General features: G+C 46.1%; 1 protein-coding gene across 5 annotated transcripts in view; it reads left to right on the top strand.

Moving 5' to 3' along the window:
• lrrk1 (leucine-rich repeat kinase 1) overlaps positions 1 to 22,933 on the top strand; it is a 269,006-nt gene extending 246,073 nt beyond the window's left edge. For 4 of the 5 annotated variants that reach the window (XM_068017673.1, XM_068017671.1, XM_068017672.1 and 1 more), the window contains 3 exons: positions 436 to 1,259; positions 17,190 to 17,291; positions 21,087 to 22,932. In XM_068017673.1, the coding sequence (XP_067873774.1) occupies positions 436 to 1,259; positions 17,190 to 17,291; positions 21,087 to 21,264 (1,104 nt within the window). In that variant the 3' untranslated portion in view covers positions 21,265 to 22,932. Of the gene's footprint in view, positions 1 to 435; positions 1,260 to 17,189; positions 17,292 to 21,086 lie in introns of all 5 variants that reach the window. The other variant, XM_068017674.1, reaches the window with a different exon arrangement.
• The last annotated feature ends 4,983 nt before the right edge of the window (positions 22,934 to 27,916 follow it).

Below are 27,916 nucleotides of genomic sequence, written 5' to 3'. Positions count from 1 at the left end.
TTTGGAAGCGGGATTCCCACCTTTAATGGGATGGAGATCCTGGCGTCAGAAACTTCATCTCTGGAGCAACAGAGGATTGTGCTGGCGGGGGCATGAAAAGGCTGAGGCAGGGCTCACCCCCAGCGGCCTTTTGGCCTGGCGCGGGGAGCCCCGCCTCCCCTGCACAAAATTCTGCCCAATACAGGATCAGAGAATTGGGTGTGGAAGCCAGCATGCCGAGGAAGCTTAAGTCACCGGTACATCGGGAATGTCAGTAATTGGTGGGCTGGCCTGCACGTCTGATCCTCTAGCTGGTGCCCCCACACCAGGAATGGAGCCTGCAAAGACTTGCCTTGTTTTCTGTATGTGCCAAAGTGTAAGAATTACATGAGTAAGATTAAACTGTGGCACAGATTCTCCAAACCCTGAATGTTTGTTTTAATCTCTTTGTCACAGAAGCCTCCACTAATGCTTGCTGGCATGGCTGATGGAATGGTTGCGGTTTACTCACTAGTCAGTGAGATTCCTGAAGATTGGTGCTCATACTTGTGCTCTCGTTCAGCAAACAAGTTCCAGTTTAAAATCTCCGACAATGACCCACGACAGAATGCATACCCAGTTACTGATATGGTAGCAGTGAACAGTGAATCAGAAGTGTGGTACAGCAATGGTCCTGGGATCCTGATCATAGACACACAGACTGCAGAAATAACTCGGAGATTAGAACCTTATCAGCCTCCTTCTCAGGTCATATCAATGACTTGCAACCTGGGATGTAATGGTGAAGAGGCCATCTGGTGTCTGGATGACAAGACAAGTACCTTAGTTATGTACCATGCTTATCAGATCTGTGCCCATTACACCTGCAGTGACTGTAATCCATTGAGGGACATGTTCCCCATTCAGCTCCCTGCCAGTGCCACACCAGCCACAGCCATTACACAGAAAGACATGAATGATTCCAACTCCACAGATGTCAGCATCCTCTTCAATGATGAGGTCGGGACGCAGATAATAAGACATTTTGACTCCATGACCGATTACTGTTCTCTATCCTCCTACTCGTCCTCTTGCACCAACGGGAACAACAGGTCATCATTCAGTGTCCTGAGCTCCCTGACCAGTCCCACAAGTATTCCTTATTCTACTGACTGCGAAGAATCAGACAAGTCAACTGTATCATCTGACAGGTTTGGGAACGTCTCCCCGTCGGTAGATGATGTCGAGCAGCGACAAGCTGTAAAAGTCTTAACAGTAAAGGACACTCTGTGGATACCGAGGTAGGTGTTTTATCAGCTTCACTCAAATAGAAACACAGATACACTCACAATGTGAGTGCAGCATGGTGAATAGAATGATGCAGAATTAGAAAATGCAGGAGTTTTTATACATATTTATGTACATGATATATAGTATACTATGCACAATAGTATATGTAACTTATAGTATGTCTGATTTATAGTATATGGATATAAATGAATCAAGTGTTAATTCATTTAGTACCTCTGCAATGTTAATATGTTTTGATGAAGCTCATTTGTCAAATTGATATGAATGAAAACATTACTTTTTCAGTGTGTAATTCCCATTATTGCATCCTTCTCAGCCATCTAATGCTGTCCTATATAGGATCAAGATGTCGGCACTGGGCCAATATTGATGTAGTATATACTGGACCAGCTGAGTGTCAGACTATACTTGCCAGTATACATGATCTTTGCTATGGGCGTAACTATCATTACCATGTGTGCAAACAACAATTATCAGTGTCCCATTGCTATAGAGGAGTTTATTTTGGGCAGTTGCATCAAATTGTGGACTGTTGAGGGTGAGGGTAATGTCTATGGAGCGCTGTTGAGGACGAGAGTCATAGAGTTGGACAGCATAGAAATAAGCCCTTTGGCCCACCGCATCCATACCGACCATAATGCCTATCTATACTAATCCCACCGACCTGCATTAATTCCATATCCCTCTATGCCTTGCTCATTCAAGTACCTGTCCAGATGCCTCTTAAATGTTGCTACTGTTCCTGCCTCCACCACCTCCTCTGGCAGCTCATTCCAGATACCCACTATTCTTTGTGTGAAAAATGTACCCCTTTGATCCCCTTTAAACCTCCTCCCTCTCACCTTAAATCTATGCCCTCTAGTTTTAGTCACCCCTAACCATGGGAAACAGTCTCTGGCTATCTACCCTATCTATGCCTCTCATAATTTTATATACCTCTATCATGTCCCCTCTCAGCCTCCTTCGCTCCAGGAAAAACAGACCCAGCCTATCCAATCTTTCTTTATAACTCAAGCCCTCCAAACCAGGCAACATCCCTTGTCAATCTTTTCTGCACCTCCTCGAGCTTAATCACATCTTTCCTGTAGTGCGGCGACCAGAACTGCACACAGTACTCCAAGTGCAGCCTAACCAACGTTATGTACAACTGTAACATGACGTCCCAACTCTTGTACTCAATGCTTCGGCCGATGAAGGCAAGCATGGCATACGTCTTCTTCACCACCCTGTCTACCTGTGTTGCCACTTTCAGGGAACTATGTACTTGCACCCCAAGATCTCTCTGCTCAACAACACTCCCCAGGGCTCTGTCATTCACTGTATATGTCCTGCCCTGGTTTAACTTCCCAAAATGCATCACTTCACACTTGTCTGTATTAAATTCCATTTGCCAATCCCTTGCCCACTTCCCCAGTTGATCTATATCCTGTTGTAACCTTAGACAACCTTCTTCACTGTCCACTATACCACCAATTTTGGTGTCATCTGCAAACTTACTAATCATGCCCCTTACATTCACACCCAAGTCATTAATATATATGCAAACAACAGAGGGCCCAGCACTGATCCCTGCGGCACACCACTGGTCACCAGCCTCCAATCTGAGAAACAACCCTCCACTACCACCCTCTGCCTCCTATCACCAAGCCAATTTTGTATCCAATTTGCCAGCTCACCCTGGATCCCATGTGTTCGAACCTTCCGGACCGGCCTACCATGCAGGACCTTGTCAAAGGCCTTGCTCAAGTCCATGTAGATAACGTCCACCGCCCTGCACTCGTCAATTCTCTTGGTCGCCTCCTCAAAAACTCAATCAAATTCGTGAGACATGATTTCCCACGCACAAAGCCATGCTGACTATCCCTAATCAGACCTTGCCTTTCCAAATGCATATAAATCTTGTCTCTCAGAATCCCTTCCAATAACTTTCCCTCCACCGATGTCAGGCTCACCGGCCTGTAGTTCCCTGCTGCCCTTCTTAAATAAAGGCACAACATTAGCTATCCTCCAGTCTTCCAGTACCTCACCCGTGGCTAACAATGATACAAAAATCTCTGCCAGGGCCCCAGCAATCTCCTCCCTTGCTTCCCAGAGCATCCTAGGAGACACCTGGTCAGGCCCTGGGGATTTATCCACCTTAATGCGCTTCAAAACCTCCAACACCTCCTCCTTTGTAATGTTGATATGCTCCAGGATATCGCTGTTCCCTCCCTTGAACTCACTAGCTTCCTTGACCTTCTCCACGGGAAATACAGACGAGAAGTATTTATTTAAGACCTCGCCCATTTCCCGCGGCCACACACATCGATTACCACACTGATCCTTAAGGGGACCTACTCTCTCCCCAGCTACCCTTTTATTCCTAATATACTTATAGAATCTTTCAGGATTCTTCTTTATCTTATCTGCCAGGGAAATCTCATGGCCCCTTTTCGCCCTCCTAATTTCCTTCAGTGTACTCCTACATCCCTTATATTCCTTGAGGGACTCGCTTGATCCCAGCTGCCTATACCTGACATATGCCTCCTTCTTTGTCCTGACCAGACCCTCAATATCCCTCGTCAGCCAAGATTCCCTAAATTTGCCAGCCTTGTTCTTCAATCTAACAGGAACATACCGGCCCTGAACTCTTCCGATCTCACTTTTAAAAGCCTCCCACTTGCCAGACGTCCCTTTACCTGTAAACAGCCTCTCCCATTCAACTTTTCAGTGTCCCTGTCTGAAGCCATCGAAATTAGCCTTCCCCTAATTTTGGACTTCAACTTGAGGACCAGTCCTATCCTTTTCCATAACTATCTTGAAGCTAATAGGATTATGGTCACTGGTCCCAAAGTGCTCTCCCTCTGACACATCAACCACCTGCCCAGCCTCATTTCCTAAGAGGAGGTCGAGTGTAGCTCCTTCTCTAGTATGGCCATCCACATACTGCTTCAGAAAACTATCCTGGACACACTTAACAAATTCTTCCCCATCTGATCCCTTAGCACTAAGGCAGTCCCAGTCAATATTAGGGAAGTTAAAATCACCTACCATTACAACCCTATAATTCCTACACCTATGCTCCTCCAATTCCCTCTGACTATTGGGGGGCCTATAGTATAATCCCAAAGTGATCACCCCTTTCTTATTTCTAAGTTCTACCCATCGTTGGACGCTCCCCCCGGGATATCCTCTCTAAGTACTGCCGTGATGTCCTCCCTAATCAATAGTGCAACTCCCCCTGCTCTCTTACCTCCATCTCTGTCACGCCGGAAGCATCGGTACCCCGGAACATTGAGCTGCCAGTCCTGCCCATCCCTCAACCACATTTCCGTAATCGCTATAATATCACAATCCCATGTACCAATCCGTGCTCTGAGTTCATCTGCCTTACCTGTAAGACTTCTTGCATTAAAGTAAATGCAGTTTAGCCTACCAGACCTTCCATGCTCCCTGTCCTGCCCCTGCCCGGCCTGCCTACTGGACTTGCTTGCTTTAACCTCTACATTTGCCTCAACTATCTCATTGGAGAGGGTAATATCCGTGGAGCGCCGTTGAGGGTGAGGGTAATGTCCGTGGAGCGCCGTTGAAGGCGAGGGTAATGTCTGCGGAGCGCCGTTGAGGGCGAGGGTAATGTCTGCGGAGCGCCGTTGAGGGCGAGGGTAATGTCCGCGGAGCACTGTTGAGGGCGAGGGTAATGTCCGTGGAGCGCCGTTGAGGGCGAGGGTAATGTCCGTGGAGCTCCGTTGAGGGCGAGGGTAATGTCCGTGGAGCAGTGAGGTGAATGCACTTGTCCTGGAGCCTTTTGACTTGAGGCTAGCAAACATTTTCAGCTTTGATGTGGCCGTGATGTGACACTTGGCTGCTTGAGTCCATGTGGTATTGTACTTTGAGCCCATCGTGATGGAAATGCTCGTCCATTAAAGGTCTGAACCAGACTTTCGTGTTTCAGAATAAAGTACTTGTTTATCTATAAATTAAGAAAGGAATATGCAGAGCAGTTACAAACCAGCTGCGCATATTTACATAAATTTCTTTGAATAGAATTGCATAACTAATAGAGGCAAAACTATATTGTGTCGCTATTTGATCTTGGATTTTCTTATGAATATATATTTGTTTCTTTGCCATTGTTATTTATATTTCTGTTAACTCTAAGTGCCCTTTGGGGTTCAACATACTGACTAAACTGAGTGTTAATAGGTCACTGACCTTCTTCTTCTTTGGCCTCCTTGTCTCAGGAGACAATGGGTAAGCGCCTGGAGGTGGTCAGTGGTGTGTGGAGCAGCGCCTGGAGTGGCTATAAAGGTCAATACTAGAGTGACAGGCTCTTCCACAGGTGCTGCAGATAAAATTGGTTGTCGGGGCTGTTACACAGTTGGCGCTCCCCTTGCGCTTCTGTCTTTTTTCCTGCCAACTGCGAAGTCTCTTTGACTCGCCACTCTTTAGCCCCACCTTTATGGCTGCCCGCCAGCTCTGGCGATCGCTGGCAACTGACTCCCACAACTTGTGATCAATGTTACAGGACTTCATGTCATGTTTGCAGACATCTTTAAAGCGGAGACATGGACGGCCGGTAGGTCTGATACCAGTGGCGAGCTCGCTGTACAATGTGTCCTTGGGGATCCTGCCATCTTCCATGCGGCTCACATGGCCAAGCCATCTCAAGTGCCACTGACTCAGTAGTGTGTATAAGCTGGGGATGTTGGCCGCCTCGAGGACTTCTGTGTTGGAGATGTGGTCCTGCCACCTGATGCCAAGGTTTCTCCGGAGGCAGCGAAGATGGAATGAATTGAGACGTCGCTCTTGGCTGACATACGTTGTCCAGGCCTCGCTGCCATAGAGCAAGGTACTGAGGACACAGGCTTGATACACTCGGACTTTTGTGTTCTGTGTCAGTGCACCATTTTCCCACACTCTCTTGGCCAGTCTGGACATAGCAGTGGAAGCCTTTCCCATGCGCTTGTTGATTTCTGCATCAAGAGACAGGTTACTGGTGATAGTTGAGCCTAGGTAGGTGAACTCTTGAACCACTTCCAGAGCATGGTCGCCGATATTGATGGATGGAGCATTTCTGACGTCCTGTCCCATGATGTTTGTTTTCTTGAGGCTGGTTCAGCCAAATTCGTTGCAGGCAGCCGCAAACCTGTCGATGAGACTCTGCAGACACTCTTCAGTGTGAGATGTTAATGCAGCATCGTCAGCAAAGAGGAGTTCCCTGATGAGGACTTTCCGTACTTTGGTCTTCGCTCTGACCATATATGGCAAAATGGTCTGCTGATTCACTGACCTTATGGGGGCAACGAATGAAGTCGTGATCCATTGTGATCATGAACTAGTGAGCACATCACTTGCCCCATTCCAAGAGATCCTGCTTTGAACCATACTCGGGATGGCCATGAATGATGGTTTCGGAAAGCTTACAGTTCTGTTGCCCATTTCCTGTCTGACATCAAGTCCCACTGATTCATCACCCCTGTGTTCATTGACCTGCATTAACTCCCAGTTTCCCAATGCTTCAAGTTTAAGGTTCTTATTCTGTGTTCAAATCCTTCCTATCCTCCATAAGCTTCTCCAGCAACACTCTCCCCTCCATACTCCCTGTTCTGCTGACTCAGTCCTCTTGTACATGCTCTCAGTTTACCCTGCCATTGCCGGCTGCGCCTTGGGCTTTGCTCACTCCTCCTCATTGTTTACTTACACCTGAGTGAAGCATCTTGAGACATTTTTCTACATTAAATGCAGAATATAAAACAAATTATTGTTGCTTTTGTTCTTGGTGGTGTTGTTGTTGACTCCGATCACTACAATCAGCAGTTACTACCAGAACTCAACTGCCAGCATCAGTTGGCAAAAACATGGGCCCAGACAGGCAACTCTCACTGTCTTGACAGTCCCTGCCGCTCGGAGCAGCTCTCCAAAGAATGGAGTCAACTTCCCAACCACAAGAGGACAAAGAATGGAGCCAACTGGAATAGGACAAGCTATTCCCGACACACAGTCAGGACCATCTGGATCTCGTATTCATACGGATACAGTCAGAGTAATCTCAGCCTCAGATCACAGCGGGCAAGCAATGTCTGCCAGAAGCCAACTTCACAGCCTGTTTTCCCCATTGAAGAGCTCTGAATTTCTTCAAGAGGTGCTTGTGCTGAACATTTCTGCCTTGTTATTTATTGTTTTATTTGTATTTGTTGCACAACTGTGCAAGGCATTGGTGAGGCCACACCTAAAGTACAAAGAACAGTACAGCACAGGAACAGACCATTCGGCCCTCCAAGTCTGCGCCGATCTTGATGCTAAACCTGAACTAAAACCTTCTGCACTTCCAGGGACCGTATCCCTCTATTCCCATCCTATTCATGTATCTGTCAAGATGCCTCTTAAAACGTCATTATCGTACCTGCTTCCACCACCTCCCCCGGCAGCAAGTTCCAGGCACTCACCACCCTCTGTGTAAAGAACTTGCCTCGCACATCCCCTCTAAACTTTGCCCCTCTCACCTTAAACCTATGTCCCCTAGTAACTGACTCTTCCACCCTGGGAAAAAGCTTCTGACTATCCACTCTGTCCATGCCGCTCATAGGTTTGTAAACCTCTATCATGTCACCCCTCCACCTCCGTCGTTCCAGTGAAAACAATCCGAGTTTATCCAACGTCTCCTCATAGCTAATGCCCTCCAGACCAGGCAACATCCTGGTAAACCTCTTCTGTACCCTCTTCAAAGCCTCCACATCCTTCTGGTAGTGTGGCGACCAGAATTGCACGCAATATTCTAAGTGTGGCCTAACTAAAGTTCTGTACAGCTGCAGCATGACTTGCCTATTTTTATACTCTATGCCCCGACCGATGAAGGCAAGCATGCCGTATGCCTTCTTGACTACCTTATCCACCCGCGTTGCCACTTAGTGACCTGTGGACCTGTACGCCCAGATCTCTCTGCCTGTCAATATTCCTAAGGGTTCTGCCACTGTACTGTGTACAGTTTTAGTCTCTTTACTTAAGGAGAGAGATACTTGCTTTGGAGGCAGTTCAGAGAAGGTTCACTAGGCTGATTCCTGGGATGAAGGGGTTGTCTTATGAGAAAAGGTTCAGCAAGTTGGGCATATACTCATTGGAGAAGAATGGGAGGTGATCTTATTGAAACATGTAAGATTCTGAGGGGGCTTGACAGGATGGATGCCGAGAGGATATTTTCCCTAATGGGAGAATCTCGAACCAGGGAGAACAGTTTCAAAATCAGGTGTCTCCTTTTTAAGACGGAATTTCTTCTCTCAGAGGGTCATTAATCTTGGTAATTCTCTTCCCCGGAGAGCGGTGGGGGCTGGGTAATTGAATATATTCAAGGCTGAGTTAGACTTGATTTTTGATCTACAAGGGAGTCGAGGGTTATTGGGGGGGGGGGGGGGGGGGTGGGGGGGTTGGTGGCTAAGAAAGTGGAGTTAAGGCCACAATCAGATCAGCCATGAACTTATTGAATGGTGGAGCAGGTTCGAGGGGCTGAATGGCCTACTCCTGCTATTTTTTCTTATGATCTGATGATCTCCAACTTTGCTAAGCACTGGAATCATATACCTCATATCAAATACTGGATTCACAGTGTTTAATCCCAAGGCAATGACTCTGTACATTCAGTAAATAGCAGACCAAAGTGGCTATCTTTTTTTTCAGTAGACAATATTTTCCTGTCACTGGCAAAAGCCATCCAATTAGCTTCCTGCTAACAGTGCGCTAGAAATTCAACTCAGATGGTGGTGCAAAGTGGATGGTATTGGATCAGCTGCCGATTATACGCAGTACCTGGTATTTAACTCCATTCACTGTAATGGAATGGACTATCAGGCATTGCATTTAACTGACAACTGATCCAATACCACTCACTTTGCACTGCCCATGGTGAATTTCTATCCCACTGTCTTTTGTGCGTGAAGTCTTCCTCCACGAGAAGCCGGGAGACCAGAGTTACATTTTGACCAGAACTGTCACTGCTGTGGATGCAGGGGGAAAATAGGGAATAGAAGCTGGAGACTGACAATGGGCAGAATATTAACAGTTGCGCAGAGGTGGTAGGGCAGGAATTACAGAAAATATCACATCAGGTCATCCAGCTGATGTGTCCCACCTCCGAGCAATCTTGCCAGAGACAGGGTAACAGTGACACCAGCTACTAACCCGGCAGCAGCAGGTAGTCAATCAATGGTCATTAAGTGGTCAGTTGGAGGCCAGTCATGGCCTGGAGGACATCTCCTGGCAGCAGTCAGGTGGGTGCCAGCGAGGCCTCCTTTAAATTCCACCCACCCCCCCCCCCCCCCCTCCCTCCCTCACCGGAGCCATGGCGCAAGATGGCTACAGCTGTAGGCCAGCCTGTCAAGGGGGTTCTCTCTCCACAATGATGGCCTTGCAGCTGTGACCACTCTTACTTAACCCTTTTTTGAATTCATCAGTGGATGCCTCCATCTTGAGGTGTTCTGGCAGTCTTCCACCTACAGCGGCGGCGCCCACCTCTCCTGTTGGGGCTCCAGCTGCCCAGACTCTTGGGCGCTCCCATTGACCTCCCATCTGCACAGCCCATCCACCTTCCCTAATTGGATGGGGCTCTTGGAGGCGATCTGTTAATTGGCCACTTCTGGTAAGATTGCACAGGCGGGCAGACCTCAAACCAGAAATGGTCCTATACCCTGATTTAAAAATTAAAGGCAGTGAGATTCAGCCCAATGTGCTTGAGGACCTTGGAGAAGGAAGGAAAGAAAAGATGGAGAGAATGATTGACCAAGAGTGGGATTTTTGGAGAAGGAGGTGGTGACAGCAGGTTTGGAAAGGAGTGGCGCATTGCCTTCGTAAAGGGGTAACCACAACATCACCATGCGTGAGAGCCAGGAGGGGTTGGGCAGTGAAACATAGGAACAGGAGCAGACCATTCAACTCAGACCTGCTTCACCATTCAATTAGATTGTGGCTAATTTGTACCTTGACTCCATTCCCCTGTTTTAGCTCCATATTCCATGATACCCTTAACCGACAAAAACCATCAATCTCAGTGAAAGCTCCAACTGACTGCCAGCATTCACAGCCTTTTGGAAAAGAGTTCCTGATTTCCACTCCCCTTTGTGCGAAAAAGCACCTCCTGATTTCACTCCTAAATTTCCTACTCTAATTTTAAAGGTTATGCCCCCTTGTTCTGTATTCCCCTACCAGAACAAATAGTTTCTCTCTATCTACCCAATCATATCCATTTAACATTTTTAGTAAAGCAATCTGTAGTCTTGTTGCTTCATTAGACTTTCAAAAATCAGAAGGTCAACCAACAGTGAACCATTGAAGGCCAATGTGTTCATGCCATCTTTGTTACAGCAATCTGAAATTAACCCCACTCTCTCCCCATAGCTCTGAATCAATCCCAAACTAATCGAACATATATCCGAATTAGGAGCAGGAGTAGGCCACTTGGCTCGTTGAGCCTGCTCCGCCATTCAATAAGATCATGGCTGAACTGATTACTCCACATTTCCACCGATAATCTTCCACCCCCTTGTTTATCAAGAATCTATCTATTTCTGCCTTAAAAATATTCAAAGACTCTGCTTCCACCTCCTTTTGAGGAAGAGAAATTCCAAAGACTCACGACCCTTTTAAGAGAAAAAAATTCTCCTCGTCTGTCTTAAATGGGCGACCCCTTATTTTTAAACAGTGATTTCTAGTTCTAGATTCTCCCACAAGGGGAAACATCCTTTCCGTATCCACTGCTTCCCATAGCCTTGAATCAGTCCCAAACTAATCCTATTGTCCCACTCTCTCCACATATTGCCCTGCTCACTCCACCACAGACCTGTTATAGTTCCTAAATTAATCTACTGCCCCACACTCTCCCCACAGCCCTGTATCAATTCTAAACTAGTCCCTCTCTCCAACTCTGTCCCTTAGCCCTGTATTTTCCTCCATTTCAAATAACCTAATTTTCCCTCAGAAGATGCTATGATTGCTGCCTGATCGATTCCCTGTGAGAAAGCATTCCCTGCTCCTTCTATGTAGAGAGATTTCTCTTCACATGGAGGCAGAGGGCATGGCTGAGGTACTAAATGAACACTTTGCATCTGTCTTTCAAGGAAAAAGATGCCACCCAAGTCCTGATGAAAGGAGAGGTAGTTAAGACACTGGATGGGCTAAAATTTATTAAAAGGAGAGGGATTAGATAGTCTGGCTCTACTTAAGATTGAGAAGTCACCAGGACCAGATCAGATGCATCCAAGGATACTTGGGGAAGTAAGTGTGGAGATTGCAGAGGCACTGGCCATAATCTTCCAATCCTCCTTAAATACTGGGGTGGTGCCAGAGGACTATAGAATTGCAAATGTTATATCCTTGTTCAAAAATGGGTGTAAAGACAAGCTCAGCAACTACAGGCCAGTAAGTTTAACCCTGGTGGTGAGAGATTTTAGAAATGGTAATTTGGGACCAATCTAGTGAACCTTCACTGTACCACCTCCAATGCAAGTATATCCTTTCTTAAATGTGGAGACCAAAACTGCAACAGTATTCCAGATGTGGTCTCACCAAAACCATGTACAGTTGTAGCAAGACTTCTTTATTCCTATACTCCAATCCCTTGCAATAAAGGCCAAAATGCAATTTGCTTTCTTAATTGCATGCTATACTGCACGCTAAATTTCTGCATTCCTTGTTCTGCACATCTAAGTCTCTTTGAACATAAACACTTACAAGTTTCACACCTTTTAAAAAATATTCTACTTTTCTATACTTACAATCAAAGTGAATAACTTCACACTTCCCTACATTATACTCCATCTGCCATCTTGTTGCCCACTCACTTAACATCTCTTTATAGCCTCTCTGTGTCCTCCCCACAGTTTACCTTTCCATCTACCTTTGTATCACCAGCAATCTTAGATACAATCTCTGTCTCTTCATCTAAGTCATTAATATAGATTATAAATAGCTGATGCCCCAGCACTGATCTTTGTAGCACTCCACTATTCACTGCTGAACAACTTGAAAATGCCTCGTTTATGCCCACTTTTTGCTTCTTGTCCATTAACCAATCCTCTATGCATACTAATATATTACCCCCCCAACTCCATGAGCCCTTATCTTGCCTATTAACCTTTTGTCTGGCACCTCATCGAATGCCATTTGGAAATCCAGCTATACTACATCTAATTGTTCCCCTTTATCTACCTACTAGTTACATCCTCAAAAAACGAATACATTTGTCAAACAAGATTTCCCTTTAGTAAAACCATGTTGATTTGTTCTAATCATACTGTGCTTTTCTAAGTGCATTGTTAAGACTTCCTTAATAATGTGATAAACATAGGGAGAGGGAGAGAGAAAGTATTAATGTGATTAGCATCCTTGAAAGTTGATAAATCACCAGGGCCAGGTGAAATGTATCCTAGGCTGTTAAAAGAAGCAAGAGAGGAAATAGCAAAGGGTCTGACCATCATTTTCCAGTCCTCACTGGATACAGGTGTGGTGCTGGAGGATTGGAGAATTGCTAACGTTTTACCTCTGTTTAAAAAGGGAGCGAAGGATAGACAGAATAATTACAGGCCAATCAGTCTAACCTCAGTAATGGGCAAATTATTGGAATCTATTCTGAGAGACAGGATTAACTGTCACTTAGAAAGGCACAGGTTAATCAAGGATAGTCAGCATGGATTTGTTAAGGGAAGATCTTGTTTGACCAACTTGATCAAATTTTTTGAAGAGGAAGATAGATGAGGGTAGTGCAGTTGATGTGGTCTACATGGATTTTAGCAAGGCTTTTGACAAGGTCCCACATGGCAGACTGGTTAAAAAAATAAAATCCCAAGGGATCCAGGGAAATGCAGCAAGGTGGATACAAAATTGGCTCAATGGCAGGAAACAAAGGGTAATTGCTGACGGTTGTTTTAGGAACTGGAGGGCTGTTTCCAGTGACGTTCCGCAGGGCTCAGTACTGGGTCCCCTGCTTTTTGTGGTGTATATTAACGATTTGGATGTAAATGTAGGGGGCATGATCCAGAAGTTTGCAGACGACACAAAGATTGGCTGTGTGGTAGATAGTGAGCAGGATAGCTGTAGGCTGCAGGAAGATATTGATGGTCTAGTCAGATGGGCAGAAGAGTGGCAAATGGAATTCAACTTGAAGTGTGAGGTGATGCATTTGGGGAGGTCAAACAAGGCAAAGGGATACACAATTAGATTAGATTAGATATACAGCACTGAAACAGGCCCTTCGGCCCACCGAGTCTGTGCCGACCATCAACCACCCATTTATACCAATCCTACACTAATTTCCATACTCCCCACCACATCCTCACTTGTCCCTACATTTCCCTACCACCTACCTATACTAGGGGCAATTTATAATGGCCAATTTACCTATCAACCTGCAAGTCTTTGGCATGTGGGAGGAAACCGGAGCACCCGGAGGAAACCCACGCAGACACAGGGAGAACTTGCAAACTCCACACAGGCAGTACCCAGAATTGAACCTGGGTCGCTGGAGCCGTGAGGCTGCGGTGCTAACCACTGCGCCACTGTGCCAATTAATGGGAAAATACTGAGAAATGTAGAGGAAGTAAAGGACCTTGGAGTGAATGTCCACAGATCCTTGAAGGTAGCCGGACAGATCAATAAGGTGGTTAAGAAGGCATATGGAATCCTTTCCTTTATTAGCTGAGGTATGGAATACAAGAGCAGGGAGGTTATGCTGGACCTATATAACTCATTGGTTAAGCCACAACTTGAGTACTGTGTGTCGTTCTGGTCACCTCATTACAGAACGGATGTAATTGCACTGGAGAGGGTACAGAGGGGATTTACGAGGATGTTGCCAGGACTGGTAAAATGCAGCTATGAGGAAAGATTGGATAGACTGGGGTGGTTCTCCTTGGAACAGAGAAGGCTGAGGGGAGATCTGATTGAAATGTACAACATTTTGAGGGGCCTGGACAGAGTGGAGGTGAAGGGTCTATTCACCTTAGCCGAGAGGTTAGTGATGAGGGGGCATAGATTTAAAGCGATTGGTAGAAAAATTAGAGGGGAGATGAGGAAAACTTTTTTCACCCAGAAGGTGGTGATGGTCTGGAACTCACTGCCTGAAAAGGTAGTTGAGGCAGAGATCCTCAACTCAGTCAAAAGGAGTCTGGATATGCACCTCAAGTGCCGTAAGCTGCAGGGCTACGGACCAAATGCTGGAAGGTGGGATTAGAATAGGTGGATTGTTTTTTGGCCGGTACAATGAGCCAAGTGGCCTCTTTCTGTGCCTTAAATTTTCTATGATTCTAATATATTCCAGCATTTTCCCAACGATTGATGTTAGGCTAACTGACCTGTTTTCTGTCTCCCTCCTTTCTTGCAAAGTGGTGTAACATTTGGCAACCTCCAATCTTTTGGGACCGTTCCTGAATCTAAGGAATTTTGGAAAATCATAGCTAGCGCATCCACTATATCTGCAGCTATCGTTTTTTAGAACCGTAGGGGGTAGGCCATCAGGTCCCAGGGATTTGTCAGATTTTAATCCCATAAATTTCTGCAATACTTTCTCTCTGCTGAAATGAATTTCCTTCATTTTCCCAGTCTTTGTAGCCTCTAGGTAACTGTCTATTTCTGATATGAAACTTGTATCTTCCACTGTGAAGACGGGCACAAAATATTTGTTCAACGCCTCTGCCATTTCCTCATTCCCCATGATAATTTCTCCTGTCTCTGCTTCTAAGAAACCAATATTTACTTTAGCAACTCTCTTCCTTTTTATATACCTAAAAAAGCTCTTACAATCTGTTTTTATGTTACTGGTTAGTTTACTCTCATTCTATTTTTTCCTTTTTTATCAACTTTTTGATGGCTTTTTGCTGGTTTCTAAAACACTGCCAATCCTCAGACTTGCTACGCTTGTTTGCAACATTGTAGGCCTCTTTTAGTCTTATACCATCCTTAACTTCCAGATTGAGCCACGGATGGGTGAGTCTTCTTGCGAAGTTTTTGTTTTTCAAAGGAATGTATTTTTGTTGAACATTTTGAATTGTTTCTTTAAAGGTTTCCCACTGTTCAGTTACCGCCATACCTTTTAGTCTATTTACTTTAGCCAGATCTCCCCTCATACCTACGTAATTGGCTTTGTTTAAGTTTAAGATTCTTGTTTGTGATTGGAGTATGTCACTTTCAAACTTAAAATGGAATTCAATGGAATTTTCCGGTCACTACTTCCCAGTGGATCCTTTACTATGACATTACGAATTAACCCTGCTTCATTACACAATACTAGATCTAAGAGCCTTATCCATAGTCGGTTCTACAACGTATTGCTCCAAGAAACTGTCCCAAAAACATTCTATAAACTCATCTTCCAGACCACTCTTGCCAATTTCATTGTGTCCAGTCTATAAGTAGATTAAAGTCCCCCACAATTATTACATTGCCTTTGTTACAAGCTCCAATAGTTTCTTGTTTAACGCTTTGTCCAATGGTAGAACTACTGTTTGGGGGCCTATAAACTACTCACACCAGTGTTTACCGATTCTTGCTATTCCTAATTTTCACCCGTACTGATTCTGCTTCATGATCTTCTGAGGCCAGATCCTTTCTCACTAATGTCCTTACGTCATCCTTTATTATCAACAAAGTTACTCGTGACAACGCAGAGCATATGCAGAGCAATCGCAGATGTCATCAGTGTGTGCGATCATTTGCCAGCTTGCCAGCATGAATGCACGCATGATGTCACCACACAATAACGTCCTCACCCCTCAATAACCACCTCCATTCTCTGAACAGTATCCCGCTCCCTCCCACCATCCCTGCTTCAATTGCTGCTTCACCCTGCTCGATCGCCAACACGCCGCTGCCTTCCCTCAGCCACTCGCTCCCACCCCACTGGCCGCTCTCCCGACTCAGCCACTCACTTCCCCCTCTCAGCCATTTTCTCCTGCCCTCGCCACTTTCTCCCCCTACCCCCCTCCTCCTCCCCACCGGCCATTTTCCCCCCTCAGCTGCTCGCTCCAGATCTTGCCACTGCTCCGCCCCCCCACTCCCCTTGGCCAATTGTTCCCCACTTCTCACTTCCCCGGCCGCTCGCTCACCGCTTCCCCCCGACCCCTCCAGCCGCTCTGATTACCTCCTCTCGGCCACTCGCTCCTATGTTGCCCTGTCACCCCTCACGGCCCACTTTGCTTCTCAGTGCAGCGTGGTAGAGAAAGATAGATCGAAGCTAGCGGCTGGAGGGTGAGGGGGGGGGAGCGGGGAGCAAGCGGCCGGAGAGCGGTGGGGGGGGAGAGGCAGGTGGGAAGCAGGGCGCGAGCAGCTGGAGGCGGCGGTGGGAATGGTGAGGCTACTCCAGTGGTGAGCGAGTGGTTAAGGGAAGGCAGCAGGGAGCCAGCGGCGACAAAACAGGTGCAGAAGGGAGCAGCAAACAGAAGTGCAATGGTAGGAGGCAGCGGGGCACTGTTGGGAGTGGGCTGGAAGCGGCGATGGCAGCCATTGAGGGAATTTTTGGGTTGAATTTGTTTTTTGTGATAAATTGAGCAGTGCCATCTTTAATCCTGGCAGCTGCCTGAGACATCGCAGACAATGACATTTCAGTGGAAGAGGCTGCATTTGCGCATGTGCTAGTACTGCACCACCTAGTGGTTGCCTTGTCAGCAAACGCAGCCTTATTATCAAAGCCACCCCTCCTCCTTTGCCGTTCTGTCTGTCTTTCCGAAATATTGTGTACCCTGCAATATTTATTTCCCAACCTTGTTCACTTGTAGCCATGTCTCTGTGATGTCGATTAGATCTAAATCATTTACCTCTATTTGTACGACTCGTTCATCTATCTTAATGCAGATCAGTTATACTCCTCCTGCTGTGTGCTGTTGCTGCTCCCACTCTGTACTGTCCATTGCCACTGACTGTTGCTCTAAACCCCTTTTTCAATGCTGTGTTCCATTTATTTTCAGACGTGGTGGTGATATCATTGTTATTGAGCTGGAACACCAGTCTGGCTGCCAGCAAGGCAGGGTAATGGCGGTGCTGAAGGCAGAATCTGTGTCTAAAGACGGGTAAGTGTGTGAAAAGTAAATGGAAAGCCCACGAGAAACCCCACTACGCAATGCAGGAAGCTGAAGACTTTGCTCAACTAGTGTTGCAAACCTGATTACACAATAGGGACGGTGTGTTGGAGACAAATTTTACAGTCAAGGCATTTCTCAGTGTTTAAACTTGGGTGAGATGTGTTCTAATCCAATCTGTTTTATTACTGGATTAGATTGGACTAATTAATCATGTTATTAATGTCAATACTTTCTAAGGTAAATCCTAGTTGATATAAGGTATAACCTTATTGAGTTTTTTGAGAAGGTGACCAAACAGGTGGATGAGGGTAAAGCAGTGGATGTGGTGTATATGGATTTCAGTAAGGCGTTTGATAAGGTTCCCCACGGTAGGCTATTGCAGAAAATACGGAAGTATGGGGTTGAAGGTGATTTAGAGCTTTGGATCAGAAATTGGCTAGCTGAAAGAAGACAGAGGGTGGTGGTTGATGGCAAATGTTCATCCTGGAGTTGTTGGTAGTGTAGATGAACAGAGAGATCTTGGTGTCCAGGTACATAAACCCCTAAAAGTTGCCACCCAGGTTAACAGGGCTGATAAGAAGGCATATGGTGTGTTAGCTTTTATTAGTAGGGGGATCGAGTTTCGGAGCCACGAGGTCATGCTGCAGCTGTACAAAACTCTGGTGAGACCGCACCTGGAGTATTGCGTGCAGTTCTGGTCACCGCATTATAGGAAGGATGTGGAAGCTTTGGAAAGGGTGCAGAGGAGATTTACTAGGATGTTGCCTGGTATGGAGGGAAGGTCTTACGAGGAAAGGCTGAGGGACTTGAGGTTGTTTTCGTTAGAGAGAAGGAGGAGGAGAGGTGACTTAATAGAGACATATAAGATAATCAGAGGGTTAGATAGGGTGGATAGTGAGAGTCTTTTTCCTCGGACGGTGATGGCAAACACGAGGGGACATAGCTTTAAGTTGAGGGGTGATAGATATAGGACAGATGTGAGAGGTAGTTTCTTTACTCAGAGAGTAGTAGGAGCGTGGAACGCCCTGCCTGCAACAGTAGTAGACTCGCCAACTTTAAGGGCATTTAAGTGGTCATTGGATAGACATATGGATGAAAATGGAATAGTGTAGGTCAGATGGTTTCACAGGTCGGCGCAACATCGAGGGCCGAAGGGCCTGTCCTGCGCTGTAATGTTCTATTCTATTCTAGTTACTGTATAAACTCAGTAAACCTGCTGTGATGCAAATACTATTCCCATTATGCAGATTTATTCCTGTTCAGAAGCTGATCCTTTGATCTTTCTGTTTAACACTAGAGCTACTTGTCTAAACCAAAACATTTTACGATTTGAGAATATCAGCCAAGGATCCCATTCGCGATCCTGTGAGATCTCCAGTGGCTCCACAGTGGTTGGAGCTGCAAATGTGCTCAGGAATACATCCTGCTGTGTCCCGCCCCCTCCCTGTTTTACACAGGGCAATCCCACAGGTGTCAGATGGCCCCGCCCTTGTAAGGGCAGTTACATGCAAATCACATGTTAATGTGGGGCATGCAGTCTTGACTATGCTGGAGCTCGGAGGCACCTGGCAGGTACTGCCATCCCCCAATGTCCAGAGGTGACCAGAGGAGTCCCTGGCTTCCCTGTTGTTCAGAGGAGGCCCTGGAATTCCCCCAATGTCCAGAGGAGGCCCTGCTTTCTTGATGTCCAGAGGTGATCAGAGGAGGCCCTGGCTTCCTCAATGTCCAGAGGAGGTCCTGCTTCCCCAATGGCCAGAGGAGGCCCTGGCTTCCCTGTTGTTCAGAGGAGGCCCTGGAATTCCCCCAATGTCCAGAGGAGGCCCTGCTTTCTTGATGTCCAGAGGTGATCAGAGGAGGCCCTGGCTTCCTCAATGTCCAGAGGTGACCAGAGGAGGTCCTGCTTCCCCAATGGCCAGAGGAGGCCCTGGCTTCCCTGTTGTCCAGAGGAGGCCCTGGAATTCCCCCAATGTCCAGAGGAGGCCCTGCTTTCTTGATGTCCAGAAGTAACCAGAGGAGGCAATAGATTCCCCAGTGTTCAGAGGAGACCAGAGAGGCCCTGAAATTCCCCAATATCCAGATGGAACAGAGCCTGTGCCAGCACAACCTCAGAACACAGCTAGACGCAGGACCTGTCAGAACTGATTTCCAAGGCAGTGGGCTGGCTGCCTCCCTCTCTCTCGTCCTGTGGCAGGACCTTGGGGGTGATCTCCCCCCACCTCCTCCTGTCCTCACCAAATGTGGTGCGTTCCCCTGTGACCTGCCTCCTGTAGGTTAATGATTTCAGGGCTGGAAGTAGTGCTAAGGTCAGGGAGTATCTTAGCATGGAAATGTGCTTTTATTAAGATGGAAAAGTAGGTAAACCAAGCCCATCATGCTTTTCTATTACTGCTCGTTCTGCATTAGACTTTGTCCTTTCCTGAGTCAAATGTTGAAATATAATCTCTCCCGTGGCCAAATTACAGCGATAAAATCACCTCACTTCATATACCATTTTATATTTGGGCTGCAAAATTGTTTTAATTACTCCTGATCTGCATGAAGCAGAGTAATGACTTTCAGTAACAAAGACCTGAAATGTCAATAGCATAAACATAACTTAGAAAACATAGAAAAATAAAACATTTGCGACACAGAAGGAAGCCATTCGGCTCATTATGTCTGTGCTAGCCAGAACTAACTTGATTGAGTTTCTTAATGAGGTAACAGAGAGGGTTGATGAGGGTAATGCAGTTGATGTTATTTACATGGACTTCCAAAAGACATTTGATAAAGTGCCATTTAACAGGCTTGTCAGCAAAGTTAAAGCCCATGTAGTGAAAGGACAGTGGCAGCATGGATATGAAATAAAAACAAGAAATGCTGGAAATACTCAGCAGGTCTGGCAGCATCTGCGGAGAGAGAAGCAGATTTAACGTTTCAGGTCCGTGACCCTTCTTCAGAACTGGCAAATATTAGAAATGTCAAAGGTTATAAGCAAGTAAAGTGGGGGTGGGGCAAGAGATAACAAAGGAGAAGGTGTAGATAGAACAAGGTCACAGAGAATAATCGACCAGAAGGTCATGGAGCAAAGGCAAACAATATGTTAATGGTGTGTTGAAAGACAAAGCATTAGTACAGATAGGGTGTTAACGGACTGAAAACTGAACTGCCGCAAGTACAAACATGAAAAAAAACAGTGGGTAAGCAAACTGAACAAACTAAGATGAAATAAAATAAAACAAACAAAAAAAATAGAAAAAAGAAAAAAAAAACTAAAAATAAAAGTAAAATGGGGGGCCCGTCATGCTCTGAAATTATTGAACTCTATGTTCAGTCCAGCAGGCTGTAGTGTGCCTAATCGGTAAATGAGATGCTGTTCCTCGATATGAATATGGATATGAAGTTGGCTGAGTGACAGGAAACAGAGTCGTAGTGTATGGATGTTATTAATGAGCTAGATTTGGGTGTGCAGGCCACAATTTCAAAATTTGTAGATGGCACAAAACTTGGAAGCATTGTGAACTATGAGTAATAAACTTCAAGAGAACACAGGCTCGTGGAATGAGCGTGGACATGTGGCAGATGAAATTTAATGCAGAGAAACATAGAAACACAAAAACACCCGCTGACCATTGCCCTTTGCTTCCTACCACTGAGTTAATTTTGGATCCAACTTCCCACTTGCACTTGGATCCCATGGGCTGTTACTTTTCTGACCTGTCTTGTCTTTCAGCATTGTAGTTTGGTGTTTTGTATTTTACTAGAAGACTTATACCATCCTGTCCAACCTCTCCTTCCCCACAGCACACTCATGGAAGCCGCTGTTGTGGCGAAGGACACAGTGGTCTGCTGTTTTCGGAATGAGACCAAAGAGTGGAGCCTGTATGTGTGGAGAGCCTGGGGATCCAGGGAATTTGAGCTCTTCTATCAGTCGTGTGAAGAGTTGGCGAGAATGGAAGTCAGCATGCGCAGACGGAGGTAGCCCAGTAAACTTCCCCTCTGGACATAGAACCCTCATGGGACTGAGGAGGAAAGCTGTGGAACCAACAATTCTGTCAATGTGAAAACAAAAATAAATCTATAAATTGAGGCTGCAACATCAGATATATGAAAAAAATACTCAATACTGACTTTCTCTGTGAACTAAGCCCATGAAAGCCTGAGGCACAGCACAAAACAGAGTACAACTGCTCAGATCAGATTGTAGAAATGGTGGAAATCACTGTACCTTCTGGGAATCCATTCAGGTTTCAACTCGACAGAGAGTGAGACACTTGCTGAATTCTGATCTCACTATCCCTGCTGGTTACTACCATTTATCATCAAATATTTCTCTCTACTTGAAAGTGTATATCCATATATGGTGTCTGTAAAGAATTTCAATGGAAAGAATGTATTTATTGTGCAATAAATGTGGCAAAACACAAATTTTCTGTAAATGATAGAAGTTCTGAATTTGAGAATCAATTGCAGCATTCAGAAGCCTTGTGAGATAGAGGTACAAACTGGGATTTATTCATACATTTCTCTTAAATGAACTATTATATGTCACTGCAGACGAATCATCTCAGGTTAAGCGCAGAATTATTGAGACCGAAGCAGTTGAACAAGGGGGTCAGTTTCGGGGATCAGTGTTTTGCACTGCAAGCATGCCTGAAAGATATTGGACCTGAAAATGGATTGGAAGATTTCCTGGAAACCATCCAAAACAGACAAAAGAACAGCTTGGGGCCACAAGGGGCCAGCTTAGGTCTTTGGTGTGTGAACAGTTAATTATGTCAGATGGAATGGTGATAGGGAAATTACTGTTGGACTTGCTTAGGCCAACCTAAAGACAGGTTTCTGTTCTTGGGTGCGATGCAGTGAACGGTTCTGGATGAGTCTCATCAGATGACTCTCTCAGTGCTGTACTAGGGAGCACTGCACTGTCAGAGGGGCAGAATGGAGGGAGTTCCGTACTGTCGGGCAGGCCGGATGATGGGAGCGCGGCACGGTCAGAGGTGCCATCTTTCAGATGAGATATGAAACTGAGGCCCCTTCTGCCCTATGATGCACATAAAAGCTCCCATGCATTATTTCACAGAGAAGCAGGGGAACTCTGCCAGGTGTTTTGGCCAATACTTATCCCTCAATCTAAATCACCCAAACAGATGATCTGGTCGTCATTCCATTGTGACCTGTTGCTGCTTGCTATGCTGTGTTTCCGACAATACAGCACTTGGAGAAAAGTGCTTCAATGGCTGTAGAGCACTTTGGGATGTCCGCAGGGGCTGCAAGGTGCGATAGAAGAGCAAGCCTTTATTTCTTGAAGATATTTATTTGTTTTCTTCTTCAAGGTGCGGGCGGCACAGTGGTGCAGTGGTTAGCACCACAGCCTCACAACTCCAGCGACCCGGGTTCAATTCTGGGTACTGCCTGTGTGGAGTTTGCAAGTTCTCCCTGTGTCTGCGTGGGTTTCCGCCGGGTGCTCCGGTTTCCTCCCACAGCCAAAGACTTGCAGGTTGATAGGAAAATTGGCCATTATAAATTGCCCCCAGTGTAGTTGGGAGAATGGTGGGGAAGTGGTAAAGAATATGGGGTTAATGTATGATTAGTATAAATGGGTGATTGTTGGTCGGCACAGACGCGGTGGGCCGAAGGGCCTGTTTCAGTGCTGGAGCTCTAAATAAAAAATAAACAAATAAAAACAAAAGTCTTCCTGTGTTTTCTGGGTTTTGCTGCAGCCACTTGGACAGAGAAGGGGGAACAGTACTGTGTGGTGGGGGAGAGGGAGGAACAGTACTGTGCGATATAGATAGAGAGAGAGCAATAGTATTCTGCGGTAGAGAGAGAGAGAGAGGAACTGTATTTTGTCGTGGAGAGAGAGAGATAGAGGAACAGTATTGTCTAGTGGAGAGATAGAGGAACAGGATTATGCAGGACAGAAAGAGAGAGAGGAACAGTGTTGTGTAGGAGAGAGAGCGAGAGGAACAGCATTGTGTACTGGAGAGAGAGAGAGTGAGGAACAGTATTGTGGAGTGGAGAGAGAGAGGGGAACAGTATTGTATAGTGGAGAGAGAGAGAGGAACAGTATTGTGTAGTGGAGAGAGAGAGTGAGGAACAGTATTGTGTAGTGGAGAGAGAGAGAGAGAGGAACAGTATTGTGTAATGGAGAGAGAGAGGAACAGTGTTGTGTAGTGGAGAGAGAGAGAGTGAGGAACAGTATTGTGTAATGGAGAGAGAGAGGAACAGTATTGTGTAGTGGAGAGAGAGAGTGAGGAACAGTATTGTGTAGTGGAGAGAGAGAGTGAGGAACAGTATTGTGTAGTGGAGAGAGAGAGGAACAGTCATGTGTAGTGGAGAGAGAGAGGAACAGTGTTGTCTCGTGGAGAGAAGAAGGAACAGTATTGTGTAACGGAGAGAGAGAGGAACAGTATTGTGTAGTGGAGAGAGAGTGAGGAACAGTATTGTGTAGTGGAGAGAGAGAGAGGAACAGTATTGTGTAGTGGGGAGAGAGAGAGTGAGGAACAGTATTGTGTCGTGGGGAGAGAGAGTGAGGAACAGTATTGTGTACTGGAGAGAGAGAGAGGAACAGTATTGTGTAGTGGAGAGAGAGTGAGAGAGGAACAGTATTGTGTAGTGGAGAGAGAGAGAGCGGGAGAGGAACAGTATTGTGTAGTGGAGAGAGAGAGAGGAACAGAATTGTGTAGTGGAGAGAGAGAGAGTGAAGAACAGTATTGTGTAGTGGAGAGAGAGGGAGGAACAGTATTGTGTAGTGGAGAGAAAGAGAGAGAGGAACAGTATTGTGCAGTGGAGAGAGAGAGAGGAACAGTATTGTGTAGTGGAGAGAGAGAGAGGAACAGTATTGTGTAGTGGAGAGAGAGAGTGCGATGAAACAGTATTGTGGAGTGGAGAGAGAGAGAGTGAGGAACAGTATTGTGTAGTGGGGAGAGAGAGAGTGAGGAACAGTATTGTGTACTGGAGAGAGAGAGAGTGAGGAACAGCATTGTGTACTGGAGAGAGAGTGGGGAACAGTATTGTGTAGTGGAGACAGAAAGAGGAACAATATTGTGTAGTGGGGAGAGAGAGGAACAGTATTGTGTAGTGGGGAGAGAGAGAGTGAGGAACAGTATTGTGTAGTGGGGAGAGAGAGAGTGAGGAACAGTATTGTGTAGTGGAGAGAGAGAGAGTGAGGAATAGTATTGTGTAGTGGAGAGAGCGGGAGAGGAACAGTATTGTGTAGTGGAGAGAGAGAGAGGAACAGAATTGTGTAGTGGGGAGAGAGAGAGTGAGGATCAGCATTGTGTAGTGGGGAGAGAGAGAGTGAGGAACAGTATTGTGTAGTGGGGAGAGTGAGAGAGGAACAGTATTGTGTAGTGGAGAGAAAGTGAGAGAGTAACAGTATTGTGTAGTGGAGAGAGAGAGAGAGGAACAGTATTGTGTCGTGGAGAGAGAGAGAGAGGAACAGTATTGTGTAGTGGAGAGAGAGAGTGAGGAACAGTATTGTGCAGTGGAGAGAGAGAGGAACAGTATTGTGTAGTGGAGAGAGAGAGAGTGAGGAACAGTATTGTGTAGTGGAGAGAGAGAGGAACAGTATTGTGTAGTGGAGAGAGAGAGGAATAGTATTGTGTAGTGGAGAGAGAGAGAGAGAGGAACAGTATTGTGTAGTGCAGGGAGAGAGAGGAACAGTATTGTGTAGTGGAGAGAGAGAGAGGAACAGTATTGTGTAGTGGAGAGAGGGAGAGGAACAGTATTGTGTAGTGGAGAGAGAGAGAGAGAGCGAGGAACAGTATTGTGTAGTGGAGAGAGAGAGAGGGACAGTATTGTGTAGTGGGGAGAGAGAGAGTGAGGAACAGTATTGTGTAGTGGGGAGAGACAGAGTGAGGAACAGTATTGTGTAGTGGAGAGAGAGAGAGTGAGGAACAGTATTGTGTAGTGGAGAGAGAGAGTGAGGAACAGTATTGTGTAGTGGAGAGAGAGAGAGGAACAGTATTGTGTAGTGGGGAGAGTGAGTGAGGAACAGTATTGTGCAGTGGTGAGAGAGAGAGTGAGGAACAGTATTGTGTGGTGGAGAGAGAGAGTGAGGAACAGTATTGTGTGGTGGGGAGAGAGAGAGTGAGGAACAGTATTGTGTAGTGGAGAGAGAGAGTGAGGAACAGTATTGTGGAGTGGAGAGAGAGAGGAACAGTATTGTGTAGTGGAGAGAGAGAGTGAGGAACAGTATTGTGTAGTGGAGAGAGGGGAACAGTATTGTGCAGTGGAGAGAGAGAGAGTGAGGAACAGTATTGTGGAGTGGAGAGAGAGAGGGGAACAGTATTGTCTCGTGGAGAGAGAGAGAGGAACAGTATTGTGTAGTGGAGAGAGAGTGAGGAACAGTATTGTGTAGTGGAGAGTGGGGAACAGTATTGTGTAGTGGAGAGAGAGTGAGGAACAGTATTGTGTAGTGGAGAGAGAGAGAGTGAGGAACAGTATTGTGTAATGGAGAGAGATAGGAACAGTATTGTGTAGTGGAGAGAGAGAGTGAGGAACAGTATTGTGTAGTGGAGAGAGAGAGGAACAGTCATGTGTAGTGGAGAGAGAGAGGAACAGTGTTGTCTCGTGGAGAGAAGAAGGAACAGTATTGTGTAACGGAGAGAGAGAGGAACAGTATTGTGTAGTGGAGAGAGAGTGAGGAACAGTATTGTGTAGTGGAGAGAGACAGAGGAACAGTATTGTGTAGTGGGGAGAGAGAGAGTGAGGAACAGTATTGTGTCGTGGGGAGAGAGAGAGTGAGGAACAGTATTGTGTAGCGGAGAGAGAGAGAGGAACAGTATTGTGTAGTGGAGAGAGAGGGAGGAACAGTATTGTGTAGTGGAGAGAAAGAGAGAGAGGAACAGTATTGTGCAGTGGAGAGAGAGAGAGGAACAGTATTGTGTAGTGGAGAGAGAGAGTGCGAGGAACAGTATTGTGTAGTGGAGAGAGAGAGAGGAACAGTATTGTGTAGTGGAGAGAGAGAGGAACAGTATTGTGTAGTGGAGAGAGAGAGAGGAACAGTATTGTGTAGTGGAGAGAGAGAGAGAGAGGAACAGTATTGTGTAGTGCAGGGAGAGAGAGGAACAGTATTGTGTAGTGGAGAGAGAGAGAGGAACAGTATTGTGTAGTGGAGAGAGGGAGAGGAACAGTATTGTGTAGTGGAGAGAGAGAGAGAGAGCGAGGAACAGTATTGTGTAGTGGAGAGAGAGAGAGGGACAGTATTGTGTAGTGGGGAGAGAGAGAGTGAGGAACAGTATTGTGTAGTGGGGAGAGACAGAGTGACGAACAGTATTGTGTAGTGGAGAGAGAGAGAGTGAGGAACAGTATTGTGTAGTGGAGAGAGAGAGAGGAACAGTATTGTGTAGTGGGGAGAGAGAGAGAGGAACAGTATTGTGTAGTGGGGAGAGAGAGAGTGAGGAACAGTATTGTGTAGTGGGGAGAGAGAGAGTGAGGAACAGTATTGTGTGGTGGAGAGAGAGAGTGAGGAACAGTATTGTGTCGTGGAGAGAGAGAGAGTGAGGAACAGTATTGTGTAGTGGAGAGAGAAAGAGAGAGGAACAGTATTGTGTAGTGGAGAGAGAGGAACAGTATTGTGTAGTGGGGAGAGAGAGAGTGAGGAACAGCATTGTGTAGTGGGGAGAGAGAGAGTGAGGAACAGTATTGTGGAGTGGAGAGAGAGAGGAACAGTATTGTGTAGTGGAGAGAGTGAGGAACAGTATTGTGTAGTGGAGAGAGGGGAACAGTATTGTGCAGTGGAAAGAGAGAGAGTGAGGAACAGTATTGTGGAGTGGAGAGAGAGAGGGGAACAGTATTGTGTAGTGGAGAGAGAGAGAGGAACAGTATTGTGTAGTGGAGAGAGAGTGAGGAACAGTATTGTGTAGTGGAGAGAGAGAGTGAGGAACAGTATTGTGTAATGGAGAGAGAGAGGAACAGTATTGTGTAGTGGAGAGAGAGAGTGAGGAACAGTATTGTGTAGTGGAGAGAGAGAGGAACAGTCATGTGTAGTGGAGAGAGAGAGGAACAGTGTTGTCTCGTGGAGAGAAGATGGAACAGTATTGTGTAACGGAGAGAGAGAGGAACAGTATTGTGTAGTGGAGAGAGAGTGAGGAACAGTATTGTGTAGTGGAGAGAGAGAGAGGAACAGTATTGTGTAGTGGGGAGAGAGAGAGTGAGGAACAGTATTGTGTCGTGGGGAGAGAGAGAGTGAGGAACAGTATTGTGTAGCGGAGAGAGAGAGAGGAACAGTATTGTGTAGTGGAGAGAGAGAGAGCGGGAGAGGAACAGTATTGTGTAGTGGAGAGAGAGAGAGGAACAGAATTGTGTAGTGGAGAGAGAGAGAGTGAGGAACAGTATTGTGTAGTGGAGAGAGAGAGAGGAATAGTATTGTGTAGTGGAGAGAAAGAGAGAGAGGAACAGTATTGTGCAGTGGAGAGAGAGAGAGGAACAGTATTGTGTAGTGGATAGAGAGAGTGCGAGGAACAGTATTGTGTAGTGGAGAGAGAGAGAGGAACAGTATTGTGTAGTGGAGAGAGAGAGAGTGAGGAACAGTATTGTGTAGTGGGGAGAGAGAGAGTGAGGAACAGTATTGTGTAGTGGAGAGAGAGAGAGTGAGGAACAGCATTGTGTACTGGAGAGAGAGAGTG

Source organism: Heterodontus francisci, chromosome 38 (assembly GCF_036365525.1).
Source record: "Heterodontus francisci isolate sHetFra1 chromosome 38, sHetFra1.hap1, whole genome shotgun sequence".
In the NCBI taxonomy this organism is placed as follows: domain Eukaryota; kingdom Metazoa; phylum Chordata; class Chondrichthyes; order Heterodontiformes; family Heterodontidae; genus Heterodontus; species Heterodontus francisci.
This window is presented reverse-complemented; position numbering and strand designations above follow the sequence as displayed.